General features: G+C 40.6%; 1 protein-coding gene across 1 annotated transcript in view; it reads left to right on the top strand.

Annotated features, from left to right (window-relative positions):
* Positions 1-11,255: 11,255 nt before the first annotated feature.
* Positions 11,256-22,954, top strand: part of OTUD7B (OTU deubiquitinase 7B) — a 53,576-nt gene continuing 41,877 nt past the window's right edge. Inside the window, exons 1-3 of the mRNA XM_065420255.1 lie at positions 11,256-11,340; positions 19,368-19,538; positions 20,931-21,146. Coding sequence (XP_065276327.1) covers positions 11,256-11,340; positions 19,368-19,538; positions 20,931-21,146 — 472 coding nt within the window. The remainder of the gene's footprint in view (positions 11,341-19,367; positions 19,539-20,930; positions 21,147-22,954) is intronic.

Genomic DNA, 22,954 nt, shown 5'->3' with positions numbered 1-22,954 from the left:
GCTGATTTAGGTGGAGCTGGCTAGGAAGGAGTGGAAATAACTGTAGAAACATTAACTTGTGTAGATTGTACTGTCATGTATGCTAAGATCTCCCAAAACCAATACACCATGTCTTTTCATTGAGAAATAGGATACTATCACTTGGATTTGCAGCTCTTACAAATCTGAAAGTCTGGTTGTGGTATTTATGTGACAGTTGCACCTTAAGTGCTAGAAGCTGTACAGACGCGCTGGAAGACTATTCCTGCCACAAAAAGCATATTATCTAAAATAATTTCAGAAAACCGTATCTGAGGATAAGTAATGGACATATAGCTATACAATTAAAGCAGTCTGGAAAGCTTCTATTTATTGTGCCATTCAAACCATAGGAAGTATTTTCACACTGACTTCCTGATGCCGCTGTTTACTTCTCAGGTGATCTGACTACTGAAGTCCTTATTCCATGCAAGTTTCCAGATGGACGGTAAACACCTCCTGTGAGGTCCAGTTTAGAATTAAATTCTTCAACCTCTGTATATAGGGCTCCCCCTCTAGGGGAAAATCAATAATGCACCATTCTTATACAGTCCAAATGAGGATCTCAAAGCGCTGTAAATATTAATGAATTAAGTATCCCAACTACTCTGTGAAGTAGTTGCCACTCCTGTTTTTAGATGGACTGGCCAACTTTAAACATGAAAGTATCTGGCACTACAACCAAGTCTGAGCCAAGAAACCCACAGGTATCTAACCTATGGGTGAAATAGAAATCTATTTACAAAGCAGGTGCCCCCAGGGGGCATTGTGTTTGACCGTTTTGATTATTTTATCTGCGTGTTCATCCTGGATTCTTTGGGCAAAGGGTTTAAAATCAGTACCAAAAAGGAGTGGATAAGAGCCTTTTGCTTCTAGGCAAAGAATTGTTGGGAGGGAACCACTGGGTCTTTTCACAGCAAGGAGGGTTATTGTAAGGAATTCTCACCTGGTGCATATACTTGATGCCCATTTTGAAATTCCGTGAAATACTTCTTTAATATATCTAGTGTCATCAGTTATGAAGCTTCACTGATTCTGGTGTCTTTGTAAACCAAACCTAGGTCTCGTCTATATTTAAAAGTTAGGTTGACATAGCTACAGCACTCAGTGTTGTGAAAAATTCACACCCCAGAGCTCTGCCAACCTGATTGCAGGTGTATATGCAGCTAGGTCAATGAAAGAATTCTGCTGCTGCTGCTTGGAGTAGTGAATTACCTACAGTAATGAGAAAAAACACTTCCATCGCTGGAGAAAGCATCTACGTTACGGTGCTACAGCAGCTGCAGTGTCATTGTTGTCCGTAATACAGACATGGGCTTATAGCTTCCAAGGCTAAACCTTTACATTAGTGGGAATCATTTCAAAGTGTTTCAAAATAACAAACATCCTGATTCAGGGGGAAAAATGCGTTAAGGAACTGCCTTTTATGGCTGTCTGAAAATATAATTTGGAAAGCCAGCATGCTTCCCTTAATGTTTAAATAAATTGCTTACTCCTGGAAAGCTCAACAGTGAAATTAAATGAGTAGAGAGAAACATATTCAAGGGAAACATCAATGGGATATGTTCAGATCTCCCAAAAGAATATGGAACTTGGCGAATGTTCACTAGAAGAAAAAATTCTGTAGAAAAAACCTGCCCAAATCATTGGGACGCTTGTTTCTGCCAAAGTGTATTTTATCAGTTAGGAATCTTACCACAGGCCTTTAAGACAGTGAATGCATTGGACCCCATTAAGGGAGAATTTGAGAACTGCGTCTTCAAATTATTTTCGTTTTACACAAAAACGGAAACCTGTTTTTTCACACACACAGCACTATAGTTTACACAGTTTATAAACCTATAATGGTCTCTTCCCCAAAAGGCTTAAAATGTAAGTAGCCAAATAGAAAAATATTTTTTTCTTAACTATTAAATATGTTGAGTATTTGTAGAATTCAGAAGGATAACATATAACAATTGAATGTCGGTTATACAGTCAGTTTTGCAAATCAGAAATTGTAAATGTGACGAATTATAACCTGTTGTAATATCGAAGAAACTTAAAAAAAAAAAAAAAAAGCCAGTCAGAAACCCAGTATGCTTTAATCTCTGTGTGCGTAAAACAGACTAAATAAAGCAAACTAAAACATTGTAAGAATAAATAAAAAATTTAGAGTGGAATTTTCAAAAGTGCCTTTGTAACTTGTGATTGCGTATCCCAATGGGACCCTGTTTCTAAGTGACTTAAGTGCTTTTTAAATTTCACCCTAAATTTTTACACAGCTTGTTTTCTTACATTTCTTAAATTTTTCTGTAGTTACATGCTTGGGTCATAGCATCCAGGGAAACAAATTATGCCTTGGGTACTAAAGACTATTGATTTGATTCTCAGTTACGCTAAGGCCCCTTTACACAGTTCTGGCATTGTTAAAGTGGTGTAAAGCTTTATCTACACAGAGTTACACTGGTATAACCTAGAATGTGAATTTAAAACTAGTATAACTAAACTGATGTAAATGCCTATGTGGACACTCTTATAAGCTAGAGCGGGTATTGGTAGGGCCGGTGCAAGGATATTTTGCACCTTAGGCGAAACTTCCACCTTGCGACCCCCTCCCCCTCATAGCATTGCTTATTATAAACTTTCAAAAATGAATACTGCGTAATGTGGCATTGTTCATTAGCATTAATACATGTTCGGCTTCAAAATTTATTAATTTCATTATTTAGTCTACATATTTAATGAAAATAAATAACCTGATAGTGTTGACATTGTTATTGTTTTCACTTTGCACAACATAGCATGGATCTTAAAATAAATCATACATTATACACAATACATTGTCACGGAGTAACACGTTACAGTTTAGAATTTATTTTTCCACGCTTTCAGTTTAGCAAATTTAGAAACAAGTTCCTCCAAGTCAATGCTGCGAGCGATGTCATGTTTTATTGACAAGGTAGATAGCCCAACAAGTCTTTGTTGCAACATTGATGTTCGCATGTATGTTTTTATCAACTTGAGCTTTGAGAAGCTTCGCTCACCACTGGCCACAGAAACTGGGAGAGTCAAGAGGATGCAAAGAGCAGTAACTGTGTTGGGGACACTATCTGTCAGCTTATTTTCCCATATGAAGTTCACTACATCTTGCGATGATGCACTCTTTTGGACTCGTCTTGCAATAGCTTGCAATTCACTGCACAAGTCAAAGGCATCAATATCTTTGGATTCAACGTGTTTCAAAGCTTGCTCCAGATTCAAGCAATGTTCCATAATTTGCTTTGGTGTTGTATTTTGCAAATTGTAAACATCATATAGGAAGCCAAATACTGAATTAATTTGCTGCATCAATGTGACTCTTTCTTCAACCGAATGTATTGCTGTCGATGACTGCAAAGTAAAAGTTCACGGACTATGAGTCACTATTTGAATTTCATCAACTGTTTGACGTAAAAATTGATAAAGAGATCAAGATGACTTTTCCTTAAAGTTAAGCAATGTTGATTGTAATCGGAAATACATCCTTTTTAGTCACGTATACTTCCTTCCTTCATTCTTCATCCCTCGGCCCACGCCGCTGCCCACAGCCCCCATTGTCTTGGAACGGTGAACCACGGCCAGTGGGAGCTGCGATCAGCCGAACCTGCGGATGCTGAAGGTAAACAAACCGGCCCGGCCCGCCAGTGGATTTCCGCGTGCCAAAGGTTGCCGATCCCTGAGATAGAGTAAGGCCATGTCTACGCAACCACTTACGTTGGCAAAACTTGCGTAGCTCAGGGAGTGTGAAAAAACACCTCCCTAGTGACATAAGTTTTGCGGGCATAAGTGGTAGTATGCACAATGCTATGTTGGTGGGAGAGCTTCTCCCGTCAACATAGCTACTGCTACTCGTGGAGTGTTTTTATTAGACTACGGGAGAGCTGCCTCCCATCGGCATAGAGCAGCTACACGAGCCGTCTTACAGCGGTGCAGCTGCATTGGTACAGCGGTGCCGCTGTGAGCCCAGTGTAGACATGGCCTAAGACTGGTTTTCTTCAGATTTGCTGAAGTTGGTTGGGAACACATTTAAGTTAAACCAAACAAACTACTCTTTTACCCAGTTTTTTGTACTGGTACAAATATTTTGCACAGGGATGTGAAATTTTTTTTTTTACCAAAATAGTTATACCGGCTCATCTAGTGTGGAAGCAGTTAGACTGGTTTAGCTTTATTCCTTTTCCTGTACAGGGAAAGCTATACTGATAGAAGGCGCTGCATCCCGCCGGGGGGAGAAGGGGAGGTTGTACTGCTTTAACTGTACAAGTGTAGTTAACAATACAATTTCTGTATATAGGCGAGCTTTTATACTGAAATGATTGTCCTCACAGGAGTTCGCGCTGGTTTTCTTAAGCCAATTTAATTAAACTAATGCAGGTTTGTGTACAGATAAGTGTTGTGATGAGTTCTCCATCACTGGAATCTTTTAAATCAAGATTGGATTTTTTTAAAGAAAGAGATGGTATAGTTCGAACAGGAATTATTTCAGGGTTGTTTGACCTCCTGTATAACACAGGCTGTAGGACTAGAATAAATGATCACAGTGGTTTCTTCTGGCCTTAGAATCTGTCGCTATATGTATAATTACTCTAAGGCTTGGTCTAAACTGAAAAATATATCAGCATAGGTATGTTGGTGAGGGGTATGGAAGAAAAATACCGATGTAGCTCTGTAACAAAAGCCTCGGCAGAGACACATCTATGTAGACGAAAGAGGGCTTCCGTTGACATAGCTAATTTCACTTGGGAAGGCGGTGTTCCTATACTGACGGAAACGCCTGTTGGTGTAGGCTGCATCTATGCTATGGCGTCGTGCCAACACGTGGCCTCATAGTCTCCTTAGTGTAGACATACCCTCACTTTAAGGCCCATTTACGCTGCCGGAGTGGTGTAAAGAAACCTTGGAGTAAATGCCTTTGCCTTTAGGCGCAAACTGCTAGGCCATGGGGTCTTCAGAGAACTTGACACGTCAACTGGAGAAGGAAAATAGGTTCTATAAAGAACTTTGCGGGAGGATGTTTATGTTCAGCTGTTGCATTTAGGGTTGGTTTTGAAGACCTACTCCTATTACTGGTGGCAGAAACAAGAGGAAGCATTCCCCAGTCCCTTAATATTTACCGAGCACTCTTCACTTATATGGCAGCACCATTTGTTCATCTTTCTGAAGTATTGAATGTGTTTGTCTGGAGATCAAGGAAGCTATATTCATCACTTTGCCAGTACTATTCGTTTGTGTCCATAAGAGGATTTTTTTTTGTTTTTGCCTATCCTGCATTTGACAGGAAGAAAAAACAAAGCCTCACTTATTTTTATTATTCCTATTACAATGCAGGCTTATCCTTCTGGCCATTCAGAAGCTAACAAAAGCTTGCTTTTTTTTTTTTTAAATGGTCTCGGCTGATGTAGCTCAGCATGCTAAAGAGGTCTGATGCTGTTTCCCGTGCTTTATTCTCAACTCTGTTACTGCATCTGAAATTTTCACTGCATTGGAAATCTTGAAAAGGATGAATTCTGGAGTTGATTAACCTTGAAAGACCTGTAAGTGCTGTGTGTGTGTGTGTGGCACTTCCATTGGTACTGTTGATACAAGAAATAAATGCATCTGAGCATTGCTGCATTTATACAGTCTGGCACAGCTGTTTCATTGTCAAAGGCACTTTGGTCCCCTCCACAATACAAAAAGCTACTGTGTCGGGGGACCTAGTTACAGCGCAGCTTGGAGTTGCAGTTTAGGCCCTTGTCTAAATTCAACTTACCCACTGGCTTAATTAAAGGTGTGATTTTTTTTTTTTTAAAATCCATTCAGTTAAATTGGTTCAAAAGGCTCTGTGGACTCTCCTAATCGGATTTAAACCTGGTTTATGTGGGTTTAGCTTGTATTAGGGCACGTCTTCACCCGGATCGGCGGGTAGCAATCGGTCTATCGGGGATCGACTTATCGCGTCTAGTGAAGACGCGATAAAATCAATCCCTGATGGCTCTGCCGTCGACTCCGGAAATCCACCGAGGCAAGAGGCGGTAGCGGAGTCGACGGCGGCGCGGCAGCGGTCGACTTGCCGCCGTCCTCACAGCCAGGTAAGTCAACCTAAAATACGCCACTTCAGCTACACTATTCACGTAGCTGAAGTTGCGTATCTTAGGTCGACCCCCCGCTGTAGTGTAGACCTAGCCTTAGTAAATTTATAGGTGCAAGCTAAACAGATCTAACCAGTTTTAGATCAGTATGTGTGTCCACATAAAGGTTTGCCCCAGTGTCACTGAATCCATTTTCAATCTGATTTTAAACTGTTGCGGTTTGTCTGTTTGCCAGTCCTTAAATGAGGTTGACCTGTGTATAAGTAGGTGTACAGTGTAGTAGTAACCAGGTACCCCAAGATGTCTGCTTTCTGTAGCATAAGTAGAATAAACGAAGTATCCATTGTAAAAGGTGAAACGGCAAGGAAAGACAAGAAAATCGTGGTGTCCCATAATGGCTTGTTAAGAGTAACAACTTTTTTAGATGTAAAGAACGAGGAGTATTTGTGGCACCTTAGAGACTAACAAATTTATTTGGGCATAAGCTTTCATGGGCTACGAAATGATGATGAAGTGGGTTTTAGCCCATGAAAGCTTATGCCCAAATATATTTGTTAGGCTACGTCTACACTACCCGCCTGAATCGGCGGGTAGAAATCGATCTCTCGGGGATCAAATTATCGCATCTCGTCGGGACGCGACAATCGATCCCCGAATCGACGCTTGTCCTCCACCAGTGGAGGTAGGAGTAAGCGCTGTCGTCGGGGGAGCCGCGGAGGTCGATTTGCCGCCGTCCTCACAGCGGGGTAAGTCGGCTCCGATACGTCGAATTCGAATTTGCATATCTTAAATCCCCCCCCCCCCCCCCCGTAGTGCGGACGTAGCCTTAGTCTCTAAGGTGCCACAAGTACTCCTTGTTCTTTTTGCTGATATGGACTAACACGGCTACCCCTCTGAAACCTTTTTTAGGTGTGAATGTGTTGGCTGTAGGAAAGCCTTCAGCAGTTCCATTTAATCTGAGTGTGTGGGTAAATGTTGTGACTTGTCAGTAATTCCTCCTCTTATATTTTGTGTGTGATCAGAAAGATGGGGGGGGTTTTTTGTTTTCATTTTAAGAGGTGGTAGCACTATCTCTCAATGAGTGAATGAGACTGATATTGATCTCTGCATGCAGTGTTGTAACCATGTTGGTCCCAGGATATTTAAGAGACAAGGCCGGTAAGGCAATATCTTTTATTGTACCAGTTTCTGTTGGTGAGAAAGAGAGAGAGACTTTCGAGTTTACATAGTGCTGGAAACAATCGCTTGGGAATTAGTGAGGAACTTGAGGTGGTAGAGGTTAACCTCTGTTGTGACTATCTGGTTTAACTTCAGTGTTGGCTCACTTTAAACAGAAGTGATGGTATCCCATCTCATTCAAGGCAAATTTGGGTTCAGAAAGTGAATTACGATAATATTTAGGGTATAGCAAAATCTGAAGCCAATAATAAAACAAGTCTCAAATACTGATTTATCTGAAACTTTTCTGATCCTGTTTACATTTAGTCATATGAATCTAACAGAGAAACACTAATGGGGGTGGAGGGGAGAGATGGGGTCGTTTATTTTCAAAAGGTGGGCCTTGTAAAACATTTTGGTTTTTAAAAACACATGATGGAAAATAACTTAACCTTGAATTAAAAAAAAAAAAAAAACAATAGTGAGATGTTTATTTGTGTTTAACCCACTTCAGTGTTTTGGTTGTGGTCAGTACTTCAGCATTGTGCTAACATGTCTTGAAAGTGAAACTGATTGAACTAACTTTTATTATGCAGGATGAATGCAGTGTGTGAGGTAAAACTGCATACGTAGTGAAAAGTACATTTAAAATAAAAAAAGACTTAAATTTTGTTTAAAACGGGTTTTAAACAGAATCTTAAGATTATGCTGACCCATTCCCATGTGGATTTCGAAGGGAAGAGATTAAAACAAAATGTTCCCTGTGAAGCATCTCTGATTCTGTGAATGAGCTTCCAGGGAGCACAGAAAGGACTTAGCGTCCACTGGTGTATCCTGCAAGCATTGTAAATGTTGTGTATGTTAAAACCAGTCCTAACACTTTTTTGCATTAGTGTTTGTTGCTTTTACAGCAAGCAGGAAACCCTACTCATGGGTTCCATTCCTCAGTTGAGCTAATCTTATTTGTAATCTGCTTTAGACAATATGTGTAGATGAGGAGGTGGTAGTTCTTGTGTTTTAAGACACTGGTTGGGAATCGGGAGATCCTAGATCTGCCACAAGCTTCCTGTGTCCTCTTGAATCAACCACCAAATCTCTGTGCTTTGGTTGTCTATCTGTTAAATTGGGGGGTGGGAAAGAAGGGGGTGGGGGTAGTTCTCTTCCTCACAGGAGGTGTTGAGGATGAATATATTAACACTTGTGAAGCAATCAGATAATTTTGCAGTTAAAGAAATAAGATCAATGACTGGAAGTTGAAGCTAGTCAAATTCAAATCATAGTGTGCATTTCTAATTGTAAGGATAATTAACTGTTGAAACAATTCACTAAGTGATATGGTAGGTTCTCCCTCACTTGACATCTTTAAGAAAGACATCCAGGCTTGATTTAGTGATGTGCTGTAGTTCAGCTACAAGTCATTGGACTGGATGTAGGAATTACTGGGTGAAATTCGATGGCCTTTTGCTAAACAGGATGTCAGACTAGTTGACTACAGCAGTCCCTTCTGACCTTAATCTCTGTATGAGCTATTGCTTTTAAGGCCAGCATGTGTGCTTGTGCTTCAGTTCTTTCAGGTATTTGTTGTAAAAATATTTGGCATTGGTGTGGTGAGTAGAAAGCACTCTTATCCTAAACAGAGTTTTGAGGCCTTGGTCTAGTTTTGTCTGGATTATGAGATAATGACTTCTAGTCTAGTGCAGCTCCAGCTTGTCCTCGCGGTAGCCATAGTGATGGTGAAACCACAAGTAGATGTGTTACATAAAAACACAAAACCCGAAAACTAATGAGGACGTGGATGTTTCTTCATTTGAACCCTGGCCATTAGTCTGCTTAAAGTTCATTACTGTGTCTTCGGAACTGAAGTTTTCCGTCTGTTTCACTTCTGAGGTATTGCCATTCGTTTGCATGAGGGAGTTTTCTAAGCAACTGTAAATGCTCTGGGTGAATGGGTGTAGGCTGTTTTTGCTGCTTTTTTCTACATTTCAAAGGTCAGTGCTTTGCTATGTAACTTTTTAAAAAATTGCTGAAACCATCAAAAGGAAATATGAGATTATCTTTGGTTCCAGCAATACACAAACTCTCATCTAAAAGCTGTGTAAACACCGAATATAGCATCTGTCAGAGGTTAGGTGGCATGTAAAGGATACGAGTGTGTGACCCAGAGCTAGAATGTAGAGACGTTTCTATACCTGATTACCATAACCACAGCAAGGGTCCCCACATATTGCCAGCAAAAAAATTGCTTTATACTTGCATATGCTAATGTTTTTATGGCCTACAAATGAGGACAGTCCAGAAATTGCACAAGTGATGATAAATATTGTGGCTTTTCCATGTGTGAAGTTAATCCATGTGTGATTAGCAAACATACAATTACATTAAGATAACAAAAAAGACAGAAAATTCGAAGTTAATGTTTGCTTGTTTGCTTACTTTAGTTAGAGTTTGAGATCTTTATGCCATTTTGCAGTTTTGCTCATCTTTCATAGGCCTAGAAACTTTTGACATTTGGTAGGGTAAATGGGTTAGTCTGTCTTGGTAGGGTACTGGAAATATCTTATCTTAATCAACCTTACACGCACTTCCCCCCCCCCCCCCCCCCGATTTGTATGCCAAGTTTCAGTTTAGAATGAAATTTTCAAACTGTTTATATTCCCTGAAAATAAAGGTTTGAATCTAGCCCCTTAGCTACAGTGCTGCTTAATCTCTCCAGGATATTTGCTTGGTCCAAACTTCTGTGGATGCATACTTTGATTTTTACCTAGAGGAACGTAGCAAATCTGGATTTGTATGTATAAGTAGGAGCACACACCTTACATGTGACTTCAAATCTTTGGAACTGCTTACATTTAAATTACATAAATCTTGCGTCTGGACTTAAATTTTTAGGACTGGCTTGTTTGTTTGATTCATAGGAAGAGATTTAGCCATTGGAAGGATCTTTTTTTGGTACACCTCTTTCCAGAGGCCTTTCACTGAGGAGAGTAGTGACTATGGTTAGAAAGAGGTCTTGCACGGAAAATTGCAAAGGTTGCTAAGCTGATTCATATTTCCACCAAGCTGAAGTACATCATCGTTGTCTTTACAAGGTGGACTTGGAGGGTTTTGTAACTGGAAAGTTTTGCAAATAAAGCTGTTCACTGGCTAGTTCATAGCTTTATTAGTGGTTTGTTTTTTAAAGCAAGTGCATGCTGAAATGATTTCTGCCTAGTACAGAGTTTGATTGGTAAACTATTCTAGTCCAAAGGAAGGATAATTTTTTAACCTGAAAAGTAGTTTGTTTTGTACAGACTGCATCTAGTAATGAAAATCGGTTTGTTCTAATTTTTTTCTTGTGAATTACAAACATGCTTTGAAGAGGAATGTCTCTAGATGAGAGGTCAAAGATGTACTGCTCTCAGTACAGATATTGAGATAAGAAAACCTTTCCGCAAATTCTCTAGATAAACTAATTAATTTTGCTAACTACTTGTCTACTCTTTTGAAATAAAAGTCCAACTGACTAAAGGAATGGCTTTTCTTAAGTGAGTCAGCTTTTATATTCCTTTAGTTAGTAAAGCCACTTATCTGTACACTGAATATTCTTTGCCACTGTGTTTCTGGTTTTGGATAACATCTCATTTAGGTTTAGTTAAAAAGTTCTGGTATCACAAACCATTAGGGTTCCTGTCACATAATTTAGGTGTATTGAAACAATTAGGGTTGTGTTTCAGGAAACAGGAATAGCAACATAATTCACATTCGCTATCAATAAGTGAACAGTCAGGCAAGCAGCCACCTCTAATCCTGAAACAAAATTAGTTTTTAAAAGATGAGACTGAACCATCTGCTATTGGATACTTCCCAGTTTGCTCATAGCCTGCATTGCCAGGCTAATTATTTTATACTTTGTAACATGAGCTGTGTACATTTCATTCTTAGATTGAAGACTAAGCTTTGATCTATGTCCCAGCTGTTTCCAACTGCCTGCAAGGAATTCATGATCACATGACCCTGGATATGGATGTCGTCTTGTCGGATTTTGTTCGCTCAACGGGGGCGGAGCCAGGACTGGCCAGAGACCTACTTGAAGGTAAAGAGTGAGTGATGGGGTAGGAACAGTTAATTCTTCAGTAGGTTTTGTATTGGTATAAATGATAGAAAAAGGAGTCGAGAGAGGGGTAGGTAGGCTGTCAGTGGGGGTAGTACTACACATATTAAGATTACCTTTATAGCACAGTTAGTGAAATCTTGGCTTGATCTCATGTTCCATGTCACTACAGTAACGAACCTCAAATGATTGCTAGGGGTAGAATGCATAAAACAAAAGTATAGTGTTGGAATATGCCTTTTATTCTTGCATGGTGCACACCATTAGCAACCATCTAAAGGGCTAAAAAAAAAAATCTGTTCAGAGGTGTTTTCTAAAGCTTGAACAAATTGTACTGGAAAAAGAGCCTTTAGTGTAGTTTCAATGTACTCTACCATATGGCTATTTCAGACTTTTGTGAGTGATTGTGTTGTGAAGGTGTGAATTTCACTTGTACCCTTTTTGCCTCTGAACTACTCACTTGCAAACTTTTCTGCTATTACTCTTATTACTTTGCCCTAACCTTGATCTTGGATTAAGACTATACAAATGCAGTAAACTTGTCTCATTTCTCAGATTAGTAATTTTCCATGCATTTAGTAATCGGACAGCTTTTTATCCTAAAAATTGCAGCTTCCAAAAATGTATACAACTGTGGGGATGTGTTGTGCTTTAGACATACAGATCCCAAAGCAAATACAATCTGAATTGTAAAATCTAGTTCGGAACAGCTATTTCTCATTACATTAATTTTACATTTCTTATCAGTGTACTAATATTAGCTCTTGCCTACGTAGCATTCTGATAGCATGCAATTTTTGTTTTTTTCATAGGAGCATAGTGTAGGTCAGTGGTTCTTAACCAGGGTACACAAACCCCTGCAGGTACGCAGAGGTCTTCCAGGGGTACATAAACTCATCTAGAGATTTGCCTAGTTTTACAACAGACTACATAAAAAGCACTAGCAAAGTCCGTACAAACTAAAATTTCATACAGACAATGACTTGTTTATCACAGTATTTATATTCCAGTAGATTTATTTTATAATTATATGGTACAAATGAGAAAGTAAGTAGTTTTTTAGTAATAGTGTGCTGGGACACTTTTTTTGGTATGTTTGTCTGATTTTTGTAAGCAAGTAGTTTTTAAGTGAGGTGAAACTTGGGGTACAAAAGACAAATCAGACTCCTGAAAGGGATACAGTAGTCTGGAAAGGTTGAGAGCCACTGGTGTAGGTTAATTGTCTATCTTTGTTATGAAAATAACTCTGTTTATAATTTTAGCTGTTTAAAATGACATCACACTTCAGTCCAGTCTCCCATCTAATATTTATAAACACTTTCAACGTGGTAGCAGAGTATTGAGGGGGAAAATGAGCAAGTCTTCTCCCAACCACTATCAACCTTAACTATAGATATTTTTAAAATTCCAGTTTCGGGTAGGTAGTACTTCAGTGTGGGTTTTTTAAAGTTATAATCAAGTTATGATGCTAGGATGCAACTGCTTTTTGTTCTTTAATGGGACATGTTGTCAGTTTACTACTAGTGCTAACAAAGAAGGGACCAGCTGCCAGTATTTTTACGGCTGTCATGTAGCCCACTTAGAGAACATCTACACCCAACTTGCACTAGTTTCTCTGCGGTTACTACCACTTTGGAGCTACAACAGTAATGAGGTACAGGCCCTAAAGTTGTCAGTGTAGATGCAAATTGCTTCACCTCTTAGCTCCCATTTTCCCCCTTGATAATGCCCCTCAAGGGCTGAGGATTGGCTCATATTCATATAGAGAGCTTTTGCTCTTCAGATTACTTTGGGTGATGGGCAAAGTTCCCATTTACTTTACTGGAGCCAGGATTTCACTTTGTGTTTACAGATGGTAATATTGTCTAGAAGGAAGTCTGTCGAGTGTGGGTTTTGTGGTGTTTACATATCTTCTGGTTTCTAATTTAAGTTAGTGTTTCATTTAGGGATTTTGAATGTTGTCTTTCAGGGGAAATATTTGAGCTTGGGATGGAGAGGTATTTTATGATTTTTCTCTCTCCCACTCCAGTACTTGTGTGGTTATTTATTTTGACAGCTGTAATCTTAATTAATTTTCATAATGCACTAGCAGAACAACTGCAGTCTTATCTGTTTTTTTTATTTGCATTATCATAGTGCCTAAGCGCCTCAGACATGGCCCAGGATCAGTGATGCTAGGCACTGTACGAACACAGAACAAAAATAGTCCCTGAGTTTACAATCTAAGTATAAGATGAAATAACAGAGGGGTACAGAGAGACCAGCAGGGAAGTACAGGGAAGCAGTAAGACCATGTGGGTCAGCATGATAGACTGTGGTCTCAGCACACAATCCATCTAAATGTTGTCCAGTCTTTCTGTTGGCATGGCAGCAAAGGAGAGTTTTGAGATGACTTTTTGAAGGAAAACGAGTTTGTTTGGTGGATGTTTGAGGCACTCCTCCCAAGTGTGGGGACTAGCATGGAAGAAAGCATGAGGTTGCCTGTTTGAATATTTAACAAGTGAGTGATGGAGGCTGATGACAGTTGACTTTTTGATATTGAATGAGAGATGATAGGTAGGGTTGGGAATAGGCCGGGAAGGGCCTTGCAAGTGAAGACAGGTAGATTATGTTTGATATGATGGAGAACAGGGAGCCAGTGGAGGGATGCAAAGAGAAAAATGACATAGTTAAAGCGCCGGGTAGGAAAATTATCCTTGCGGCAGCATTGTGAATGGATATGATGGGGACAAGATTGCATTTGTCAAGACCAGGGAAAAGAATGTTGCAGTAATCGAGATGCGAGGTGATGAGAGTTGTAGCTGTGTGGATGAATAGGAAAGGCGATACCTTAGAGTGAGATGTTACACAGTGTGTAGTCTGTTAATACAAAATCTTATTTAATTGCATTTGCCGATCAATGTTTGAGAGGTGGGGCAAGGCAGCTAGGCTGATTTGGGGGGGGGATTCCTATGGTTCTACTGTGTTCTTTTGGAATAGGAATATTTTATAAAGTTAAAATTTCCAAAACCTTGACAATTTAAGAAGGCTGAAAGTATGCAGTATGGCCCCTTTTGTGTATAAAGAGTGATATGCTTGTGTCTGCTATACGGAGCTGAACATATGAATTTCAAGCTGTCTGACTCTGATTACACATTGTCCTGTATCTTAATTATTACCTTTCCTACACCCAGACACACAGCTACAGGTTTTTATACCGGCTTTGTAGTTGGATTAGAATCTAATTTTACTAATGTTGTTAAGTCTAAATGGCTTGGCTTGGCAAGACCTGGTGTTAAGTTTCAGGTGTAAGGATTCAATACAAAAATAAAGAATCTGGAAAACGCGTCATTTGGCAAGATCATCCATGCTTAATGTTTTAAGTTCTTTTGTCTTCCAGTTAGAATGTGCACTGTTAGATTTTCTTTTTGTGGCCTCCAGAAACAAAATATTCTGCAGAAATAGTTGACAGATCTCAGTTGTCCATGGTGAATTTCCTTTTTGTCGCCACTGAAGTTCTAACCTCTGGAATACCCCTTTATTTTCAGTCTGGTTATTCAGATGTCAATGCAGTCTGTGTGAAATTGGATTAATTCATGTTGCCATTTGCTTTCAGAAACCATATGGGTATGAGCTACTTAAACCACGCTCACTTTTCAATGAAAATTTACTTTAGCCTCATTCACAGCCATGTATATTAAGTTATAATAGAATATTTAAACAGTAGTGCCCAGTGGAGCACCCTTTTCTCCAAAATAACTGCATGCAAAATTTAGTTTCGACAATATTTATTTACATGTCTACCAAAATTACTTTATGCAGTGTTGTTGTAGCTGTCTCGGGCCCAGGATATTAGAGACAAGGTGTGTGAGGTATATCTTTTATTAAATTGGTCCAATAAAAGATATTGCATCACTCATCTTATCTCTGTAAATTACTTTGCTAATGTGTTATAGTAAGAGTTTATTTATATAAATATCTGATATTAGTGGTGGTAGATTAAAAATGGCAGTGTTGTGGTGGGGTTAAATCTAAGACTTTATTGCTAATCTAGGGACAGCTACAGTTTGAAAGACTAGTGGCATGACTCTCTCTTCCAAATAGTCTGAGAGTTTGTAGGACACCCTGAAGATAATATAAAATATCATAACCAGAGTTTTTCTTGGCTTCCTTATCTGGCTCCTTCCCCTCCTTGTCTAGTTCAATATTTTATACATAAGATAAAATGTACTTTTTCAATAATAAAACTTGTCTGGAGTAGAGTTGTGTAAATCTATTTATATTAGACAGTTCATTGTACTGTATAATGCTGATGACCTGAAGGAGCTGTAATGTTTTTTGTATATCACTTCACTTATCACTTCAAAAGTTTTTTTCTCTTACTTAATTGGCCTCTCAGAGTTGGTAAGACAACTCCCACCTGTTCATGCTCTCTGTATGTGTGTATATATATCTCCTCAATATATGTTTCACTCTATATGCATCCGAAGAAGTGGGCTGTAGCCCACGAAAGCTTATGCTCTAATAAATTTGTTAGTCTCTAAGGTGCCACAAGTACTCCTGTTTTTTGTATAGGATCTATTAAGTTAGCATATCTGCTCTCATCTGTTTGTATGGTAATGATGTATTACATATGTGAAGTTTCTTACAATTGTGAGCATATGGAATATAAGGTTGGTGTAAATTTTTGTCTCCGACTTTTTCAGTATATTTGGACAACTTTTTAGTTCTTGAACTATTAATTTAAAGTAAAACGTGAGCAGTTGATCATATCTGGGGGTGGTTAACAGGCACTTGTGTAGTTGAACTAAATTTTATCAGTTCTCATGCAGGCTTTTATTTAGAAAGGAGAAATGCAGTTTGTAGCAGCAGAATATAAAATTGTTCATGCGGTAGCAGGTAACAGAATTATTGTAGTAACAGAAATGAGCGCACTTATCTCCTCCAGGTTAAATTCTAAATTTTGCTTTTTAAAACTTAGTAATTATTTCTAAAACTTAGAATGGCTCAATATTGAAGAATGCTGTTAACCCAATTTAATTGTTGCGAACTGCAGATGAGGCTTTATGAGCAGAAACATCATGACTTTCTTTTCATAACATTTTCAGTGAGTATCAGTCTGATTCAGATAGAAAACTTGAACCATTATTTCAGGCAATCTCAGTGATTTAAGGATAACTGGCTATTTTTTGTAAGAGGATACTCTGGTCTTAGTTTTTAAGCTGTTTAGTGTTGATCTATAAAATCCTTTATAGTCTTTGTTTATATGTATATCAAACTTCCTCTCCTTGTATTTTAACCTAGCAGCTATCGTTGGCTGGAAGACTTGGGTTGACAATACCTACATATTTGTTTGTAGTGTTGTAGCTGTGTTGGTCCAAGGATATTAGAGAGACAAAGTAGGTGAGGTAATTTATTAGACCAACTTCTGTTGGCGGAAGGGACAAGCTTTGAACTTCACAGAGCTTTTTCAGGTGTGGGGATGGTAACCAGAGTATCAAAGCTAAATATAAAATGGGACAGATTTTTTTTTAAGTGATCTCCTTCATGTGTGAATCCCCTTATGCTTAATCTATCCCAACTTGTATTTAGCTTGGACGCTCTGGTTACCTTCCCCAGATATGAAGAAGAGCTCTGTGATGCTTGAAAGCTTGTCCTTTCCACCAGCAGAAGTTGTTCCAATAGCAGATATTACCCTCACCTACCTTGTCTGTCTCAGTCCCTACAGACATATGTCTGTGGACAGGGCCCTTTACTCTGCCTTTCTCCTTAAGGGCTTCTCTACACTACCATGTGGGGTCGATCTAAAACACGCAACTTCAGCTACGTGAATAGTGTAGCTGAAGTTGACGTACTTAGATCTACTTACCGCGGTGTCTTCGCTGTGCTAAAACGACAGCTGACACTCTCCCATCAACTCCGCTTGTGCTTCTCATTCTGGTGGAGTACCGGAGTCGACGGGAGAGCGCTCAGCAGTCGATTTATCACCTCTATGACTAGACGCGATAAATCGACCCCTGCTGGATCAATTGCTGCCCACCAATCCGGCGGGTAGTGTAGACAAGCCCTAAGTCTGACAGAGCTAGAGTTTCATCTTCAGGCCATGCGTGTAAGGCCTTATTTAAAGGTGCTGAGTTCCTGCAGCTTCTACTTGAAGCCAAAAACAAGCCCCTAGGCTCTCTCATATTTTGGGTTTTTATGCAGGGGAGTTACTGTGTAAACTAATACTAGTTTAGCTGACTTCACAGTTTATTCACTTGTTTTAAATATAAATGAAGTTTGACCAACAGCCGCATCTTATAACACAAATCTGGTGAAAACTTAGTTTGGGCAGCAGTTTCACTGAACAGCTGTATCTGTCTCCATCTTGCATTTAGTATAATGAAGTCATTCAATGCTGAGTCGACTAAAAAATAAAACACACTAGCTCTAGCTATTGATTTTGCTTTTAGGAAGCAGAACTTCACTGTAAATCTGTGAATACTTAAGAATCCTCACAACTGGCTCCCCATGGGATCCTTCCATATAAACTTAATGTCTTATTTGTGAAAATGGGGGGGGGGGAGGGACATTTGGTGAATTGTTTGGCTAATATAGAAATTCAGAAGTTGTGATAATAGTTGAGTCTTCACAGATGTGTATTGCTTCAAGAGCTCAGAAGTTTGAGCAATGTAACAGTAGAAATTGTTGGGTTTGTATGTTTGCGAGCGAGGCAGATTTTGACTTGTGATTGCAAATTAAATTTTGATTTAATGGGTCAGTAAATTCCTGATGCTGGTTCTTTTAAATAAAAAGCTTGACTCAAAAAAGTGGATCATTTACCAAGCAGATTGCTGTGCAGAGTCAGTCACTAAACATTATCAATTAAATCTCTCAGAAGAAGTTAAACACTTCAGAAGCATATTTGCCTTAGGAAATTAGATATTGTGAAACTTACTTTGATTTGGCTTATACTAGATCATGGACAGTCAGCGATTTAACTATTTTTTTTGTAGTGAATGTACTGCATGTGTTGGCTTTCTTTTAAAGCAGTAAATAAACAATGTGTTAAGATTCTAGATAATTAATAAATCCTCACTATTGCAAGTTCAACATACATAATAACCCACTTGGTGGCATCTGTTTTTTCTATATCTAAAATGACAATTGTTTCTAAAAGGTCAATTTATTGCATACTGAAAGATTTACATGGTTTAATTTTATATTGATAAATCTTATCTGTGATCCTTTCAGATTGGTGGATAGTATTAAAATGAAGAGGACTTACTTTAAGGATACAGTCAATCCCACTGAATTTGCTGTTGAGCTACATTGTTTCTCATTCAGTTAGTGTATCTGATTTTTTCTGTGTTCCAGCTAACTAGTGTGGCTGGCAACTCTTCATGCTTTCCTACTTTGGTTTCGTCTACTATTGGGAGAAATCTCTTTTCTCTCCCTGACATGAATGATCAGAACCTTAAATTCCAAATAAATTGTCAACTTTTAAAAGAACTGCATTTGACTTTGCATGACTATTTGGTCCTAGTGTTGCCCTGCACTAATGTGGATGATGAATGGAAAGCTGTGTGCTGTGAGCTTTATTGGAGAGCAGTTGATGCTTACATTGTAATACGTTTCTTAAATACAGTAGAAGAGGCTTACAAAACAATATTAAGTATGACCTCAATCAGCTGACCAACTGGTCTGCATAGGAAGTGCTTGGTGAATGTGAAGGAAGTTTGAAGATGAGTGCAGACACAATAGGCATCTTTCAAAGTGTGAAATTGACGTAAATACTAAAAACTGTTAGAAGAGGCTTTCCCCTGTTCCATCTTCTAACTCTTAAGCATATACAATGAGTACTATTGAACTGTAGGCTTGGTGGCTGTTTCCATCACATGGTCTTCATGGTTTATTTCCAGGTTAGAGTTAGTGTTTTGATAACAGGTTGATAAATTGCATTTAAGGCATTCCTCTGGGGCGTATGTTTCAAAAGTGGTTTAACTCTTTTTCTCTAATGCTGAGAGTTTTCATTATACTTTCCAAACTAGGTAAAAACTGGGATGTGAATGCAGCACTAAGTGACTTTGAACAGCTGAGGCAAGTGCATGCTGGGAACCTGCCGCATTCCTTCAACGAAGGGCGCAACTTTAAATCCTTGGAAAAAGAAGCTGCTCGACCGGTGCGGCCACCGCTCCAGCGGCAAGATGACATTATTCAAGGTAAAGCAATATTTCTAGATGGATTTTCAACTGGATCATATTCACGCTCAGTCATGTGTCAAAGGAGAATGAAAGCCTTTTTAAAATACAGTGGGACAGATTCTGTCCCCTGCTTTGGCAATATAGGGGATGGAATCTAGGAAGGGGGAAATTCCCCTGATGCAGACATGCATTGTAGGGCCACTAGAAGTGATCCTAAGCTACTCCTTACAATCCTCAGCATAGGGTGCACTGCTGGATTCAGGGCTGCATTGCTGTCTATAGGCAGCCGAGGATGAGATACTGAAAGTCAAAGAATTTGAGCAACCAGGGGCCATTCTGACTTGTCAGAGGCTGTTTCAGCACCTGTAGCAGCCCAGAATTCACAGATTGCAAAAGGTGGCACAAAGCCATGTTTGCTGCCCATTTCCATTGGCTTTGCCTTTTTGGAAGTGAAGCATGGAAACTGGGCCTAGTCAGTCTTCAAGTGGTTATTTGATGATAAGCTGTATTTGAATGCCGGATCCAGAGCAGAGAGTTGTTGCCTCTTCTTTTTAATCTTCAAGCTGGAACCCCTTCTAGGTCTTTTAAAATAGTGCTGTTCCTTACCTGCCACTAGTCCAGGCTGCTGTTAACTGATAGTGAGGCTCTGTACAGTCCGGGCAATTTGTGAGGGGTCTGAGAATCATTTCATTGAAGTTGCTTTGCACTTTTGTAGCACTTTCCATCTGAGGATCTCAAAGCACTTTCATGAATTAAGTCTTAATTCCTGGTTGATGAAGGCTTTAACTTCAGTGTTGGATGTGGAAATTGAGGCCTAGAGAAATGAAATGACTTGTCCAGGGTCACATGGTGATGTAGGGGCAGAGATGGGCGTGGAACTTAGGACAGAGTCAAGAGACCTGTGGTTTAACGAGTAGGTTATGGTCCTTCTCCCCAACCCAGTTTTTGTATTCCTTCCTTCTCATTTGGAATTAGAAGTGCATGTCAATTCTATATGCTCAGCGGCGGCTCCAGGCACCAGCGCTCCAAGCGCGTGCCTGGGGCGGCAAGCCGTGGGGGGCGCCCTGTTGGTTCCTGCGAGGGCGGCAGTCAGGCCGCCTTCGGTGGCTTGCCTGCGGGAGATCTGCCGGTCCCGCAGATTCAGCGGCAATTCGGCAGTGGGTACACCGAATCCGCAGGACCGGGGACCTCCCACAGGCAAGCTGCCGACGGCGGCCTGCCTGCTGTGCTCGGGGCAGCAAAAAAGCTAGAGCCGCCCCTGTATATGCTAACGCACTTCAGATTCTTGCCACAAAACTAAAATGCTAGTTGAAGACTATGTAAAATGCTTTTACTTCGAGGGAAAGTGGTCCAGGAAATACGGATAGGCCGTATCTTCACATCTTAATGTTTCTTCTCTTCTTGCTTCAGAGAAACGTCTCTCTCGGGGCATTTCCCATGCTAGCTCCACCATTGTCTCTTTGGCCCGCTCCCACGTCTCCAGCAATGGTAGCAGTGAACATCTGCTGGAGATGCCCATTTGCACTTTCCAGTTACCCGATCTCACCGTGTACACAGAGGAATTTCGCAGCTTCATTGAGCGAGATCTCATCGAGCAGTCGATGCTGGTAGCATTGGAACAAGCTGGTAAGTGTTACCCTGATATTTTTGTTCTTAACACTGTTTTGGTGCAGCGGTAGCAATTTGTGCCAGTGCCAGCTGGAATGCTCTGGTTTACAAGCTTCTGGCTGTAAAGAATGGAACATGTGATAGGGATGATGCACTCCGTATCTACGAAGGATAAAGTTGTTTGATCCCCTCTCAAGCATGAAAACAAACCATAGAGTTGAGAGAAGGCCATAAACAGGCTTAAAGCTACTTTGTTTTTGTGTGTAGGCACTGTATGTATGTGATCTGTTCATGTTATTTCTAAATATTACTATGACGGGGCTCCTGCTGGTCGTCTTGGGGGTCAGCTCCGTAGGTTGGTACGCCCATTCCCGGTGGTGTCTCACCTGCCGTCACTTCTGCTCCTGGACCCACGTCACTCCAAAGTTCGCAGCATCTTCTTCATGCCACAGCTCTCTGGCCATGCCACAATCTGCTCTCCGCCCTTCCTGGGGAACCAGTACTGCAGTCCAACTGTCCAGCCACCCCGTCGGGGGGGGGGGGGGGGGGGGAGAAACCTGGACCCGCTCACTACTCCATGTCCTGGCCCAGGGACCCTCTAGATGGCAGCCACTTTGTGTCCCCTCCAACCTCACAGTACATTTCCCTGGGCCATTTTCCTGCGGCCCCGGCCCCAGCACCTTCACCCTTACCTCAGGGCCTCAGCGTGCCAGTCTTAGCAGCCAGCCAGGTGCTCTCTCTAGCGTCCCTGGTCCCTGCTCTGCTCTGTCCAGGGTGCTGGCGCCTCTTCCTCTTGCTAGGAGCCTGATATTCCCTGCTTGAGCTTCAGGCAGTTACTGACTCTGCTCTGCCCTGCAGCTCTTCTTATATGGGCCTGCCAGGCCCTGATTGGCTGCTCTGCACAGACCCCCCTCCTATTGGCTGCTTTTTGCGCAGCCTCCTTAGGGCTCATTAACCCCTTACAGACCAGCGTGGGGTGGATGCCCCATCACAATTGCCCAGCAGTACTCCCTACTTCTCCCTCACTTAAGATTTCATTTCTCCTGTGTACTATTTCTTCAGTGATTGATGTGAGAAAGGAGGGAGAGGTTTTTACCCAATATATATATATATAATAGCAGATGACAATTAATGCCTGTCAATACATTTTAAAATGCACGATTTGGAAAAAGATGCATGGTAACTACCTTAGTGCAGCAACCTGAAAATACACATGAAACTGATGCATAAGTAGTGCAAGTAGAGCTGCATGCTAAACTTCGGTTTCCCTGAGGAGGTACCTCATAGGGCTTGTCTACACTACCGCGCGGGGTCGATCTAAGATACGCAACTTCAGCTACGTGACTAGCGTAGCTGAAGTCGACATACTTAGATCTACTTACCGCGGAGCCTTGACTGCAGTAGGTCGACAGCTGATGCTCTCCCGTCGACTCCGCTTGCACTTCTCGTTCTGGTGGAGTACTGGAGTCGACAGGAGAGCGCTCAGCGGTCGATTTATCGCGTCTGATGCAATAAATCGACCCCCCCGCTGGCTCGATTGCTGCCCGCCGATCCGGCGGGTAGTGTAGACAAGCCCATAGTGTGTGCAGATCTGTTTATGGTTTCAACACACTATTTCCCTGTCACACTATTGATGAAAGGTTACAATGCAGTCTGCAAGTAAGATTTGGTTTGTGTATGAGGGGACGCACATACATTACCAGGGCTTTCTAGAGGGTGAAAGCATGAAATGTATAAACCAACATGTATTGTGTATTATTATTATTAATTTGTAATATTGAAGCACCTAGGAGCCCTAGTTGTGGACCAGGATCCCATTGTGCTAG

This window comes from Emys orbicularis, chromosome 20, assembly GCF_028017835.1.
Source record: "Emys orbicularis isolate rEmyOrb1 chromosome 20, rEmyOrb1.hap1, whole genome shotgun sequence".
NCBI lineage: Eukaryota > Metazoa > Chordata > Testudines > Emydidae > Emys > Emys orbicularis.
This window is presented reverse-complemented; position numbering and strand designations above follow the sequence as displayed.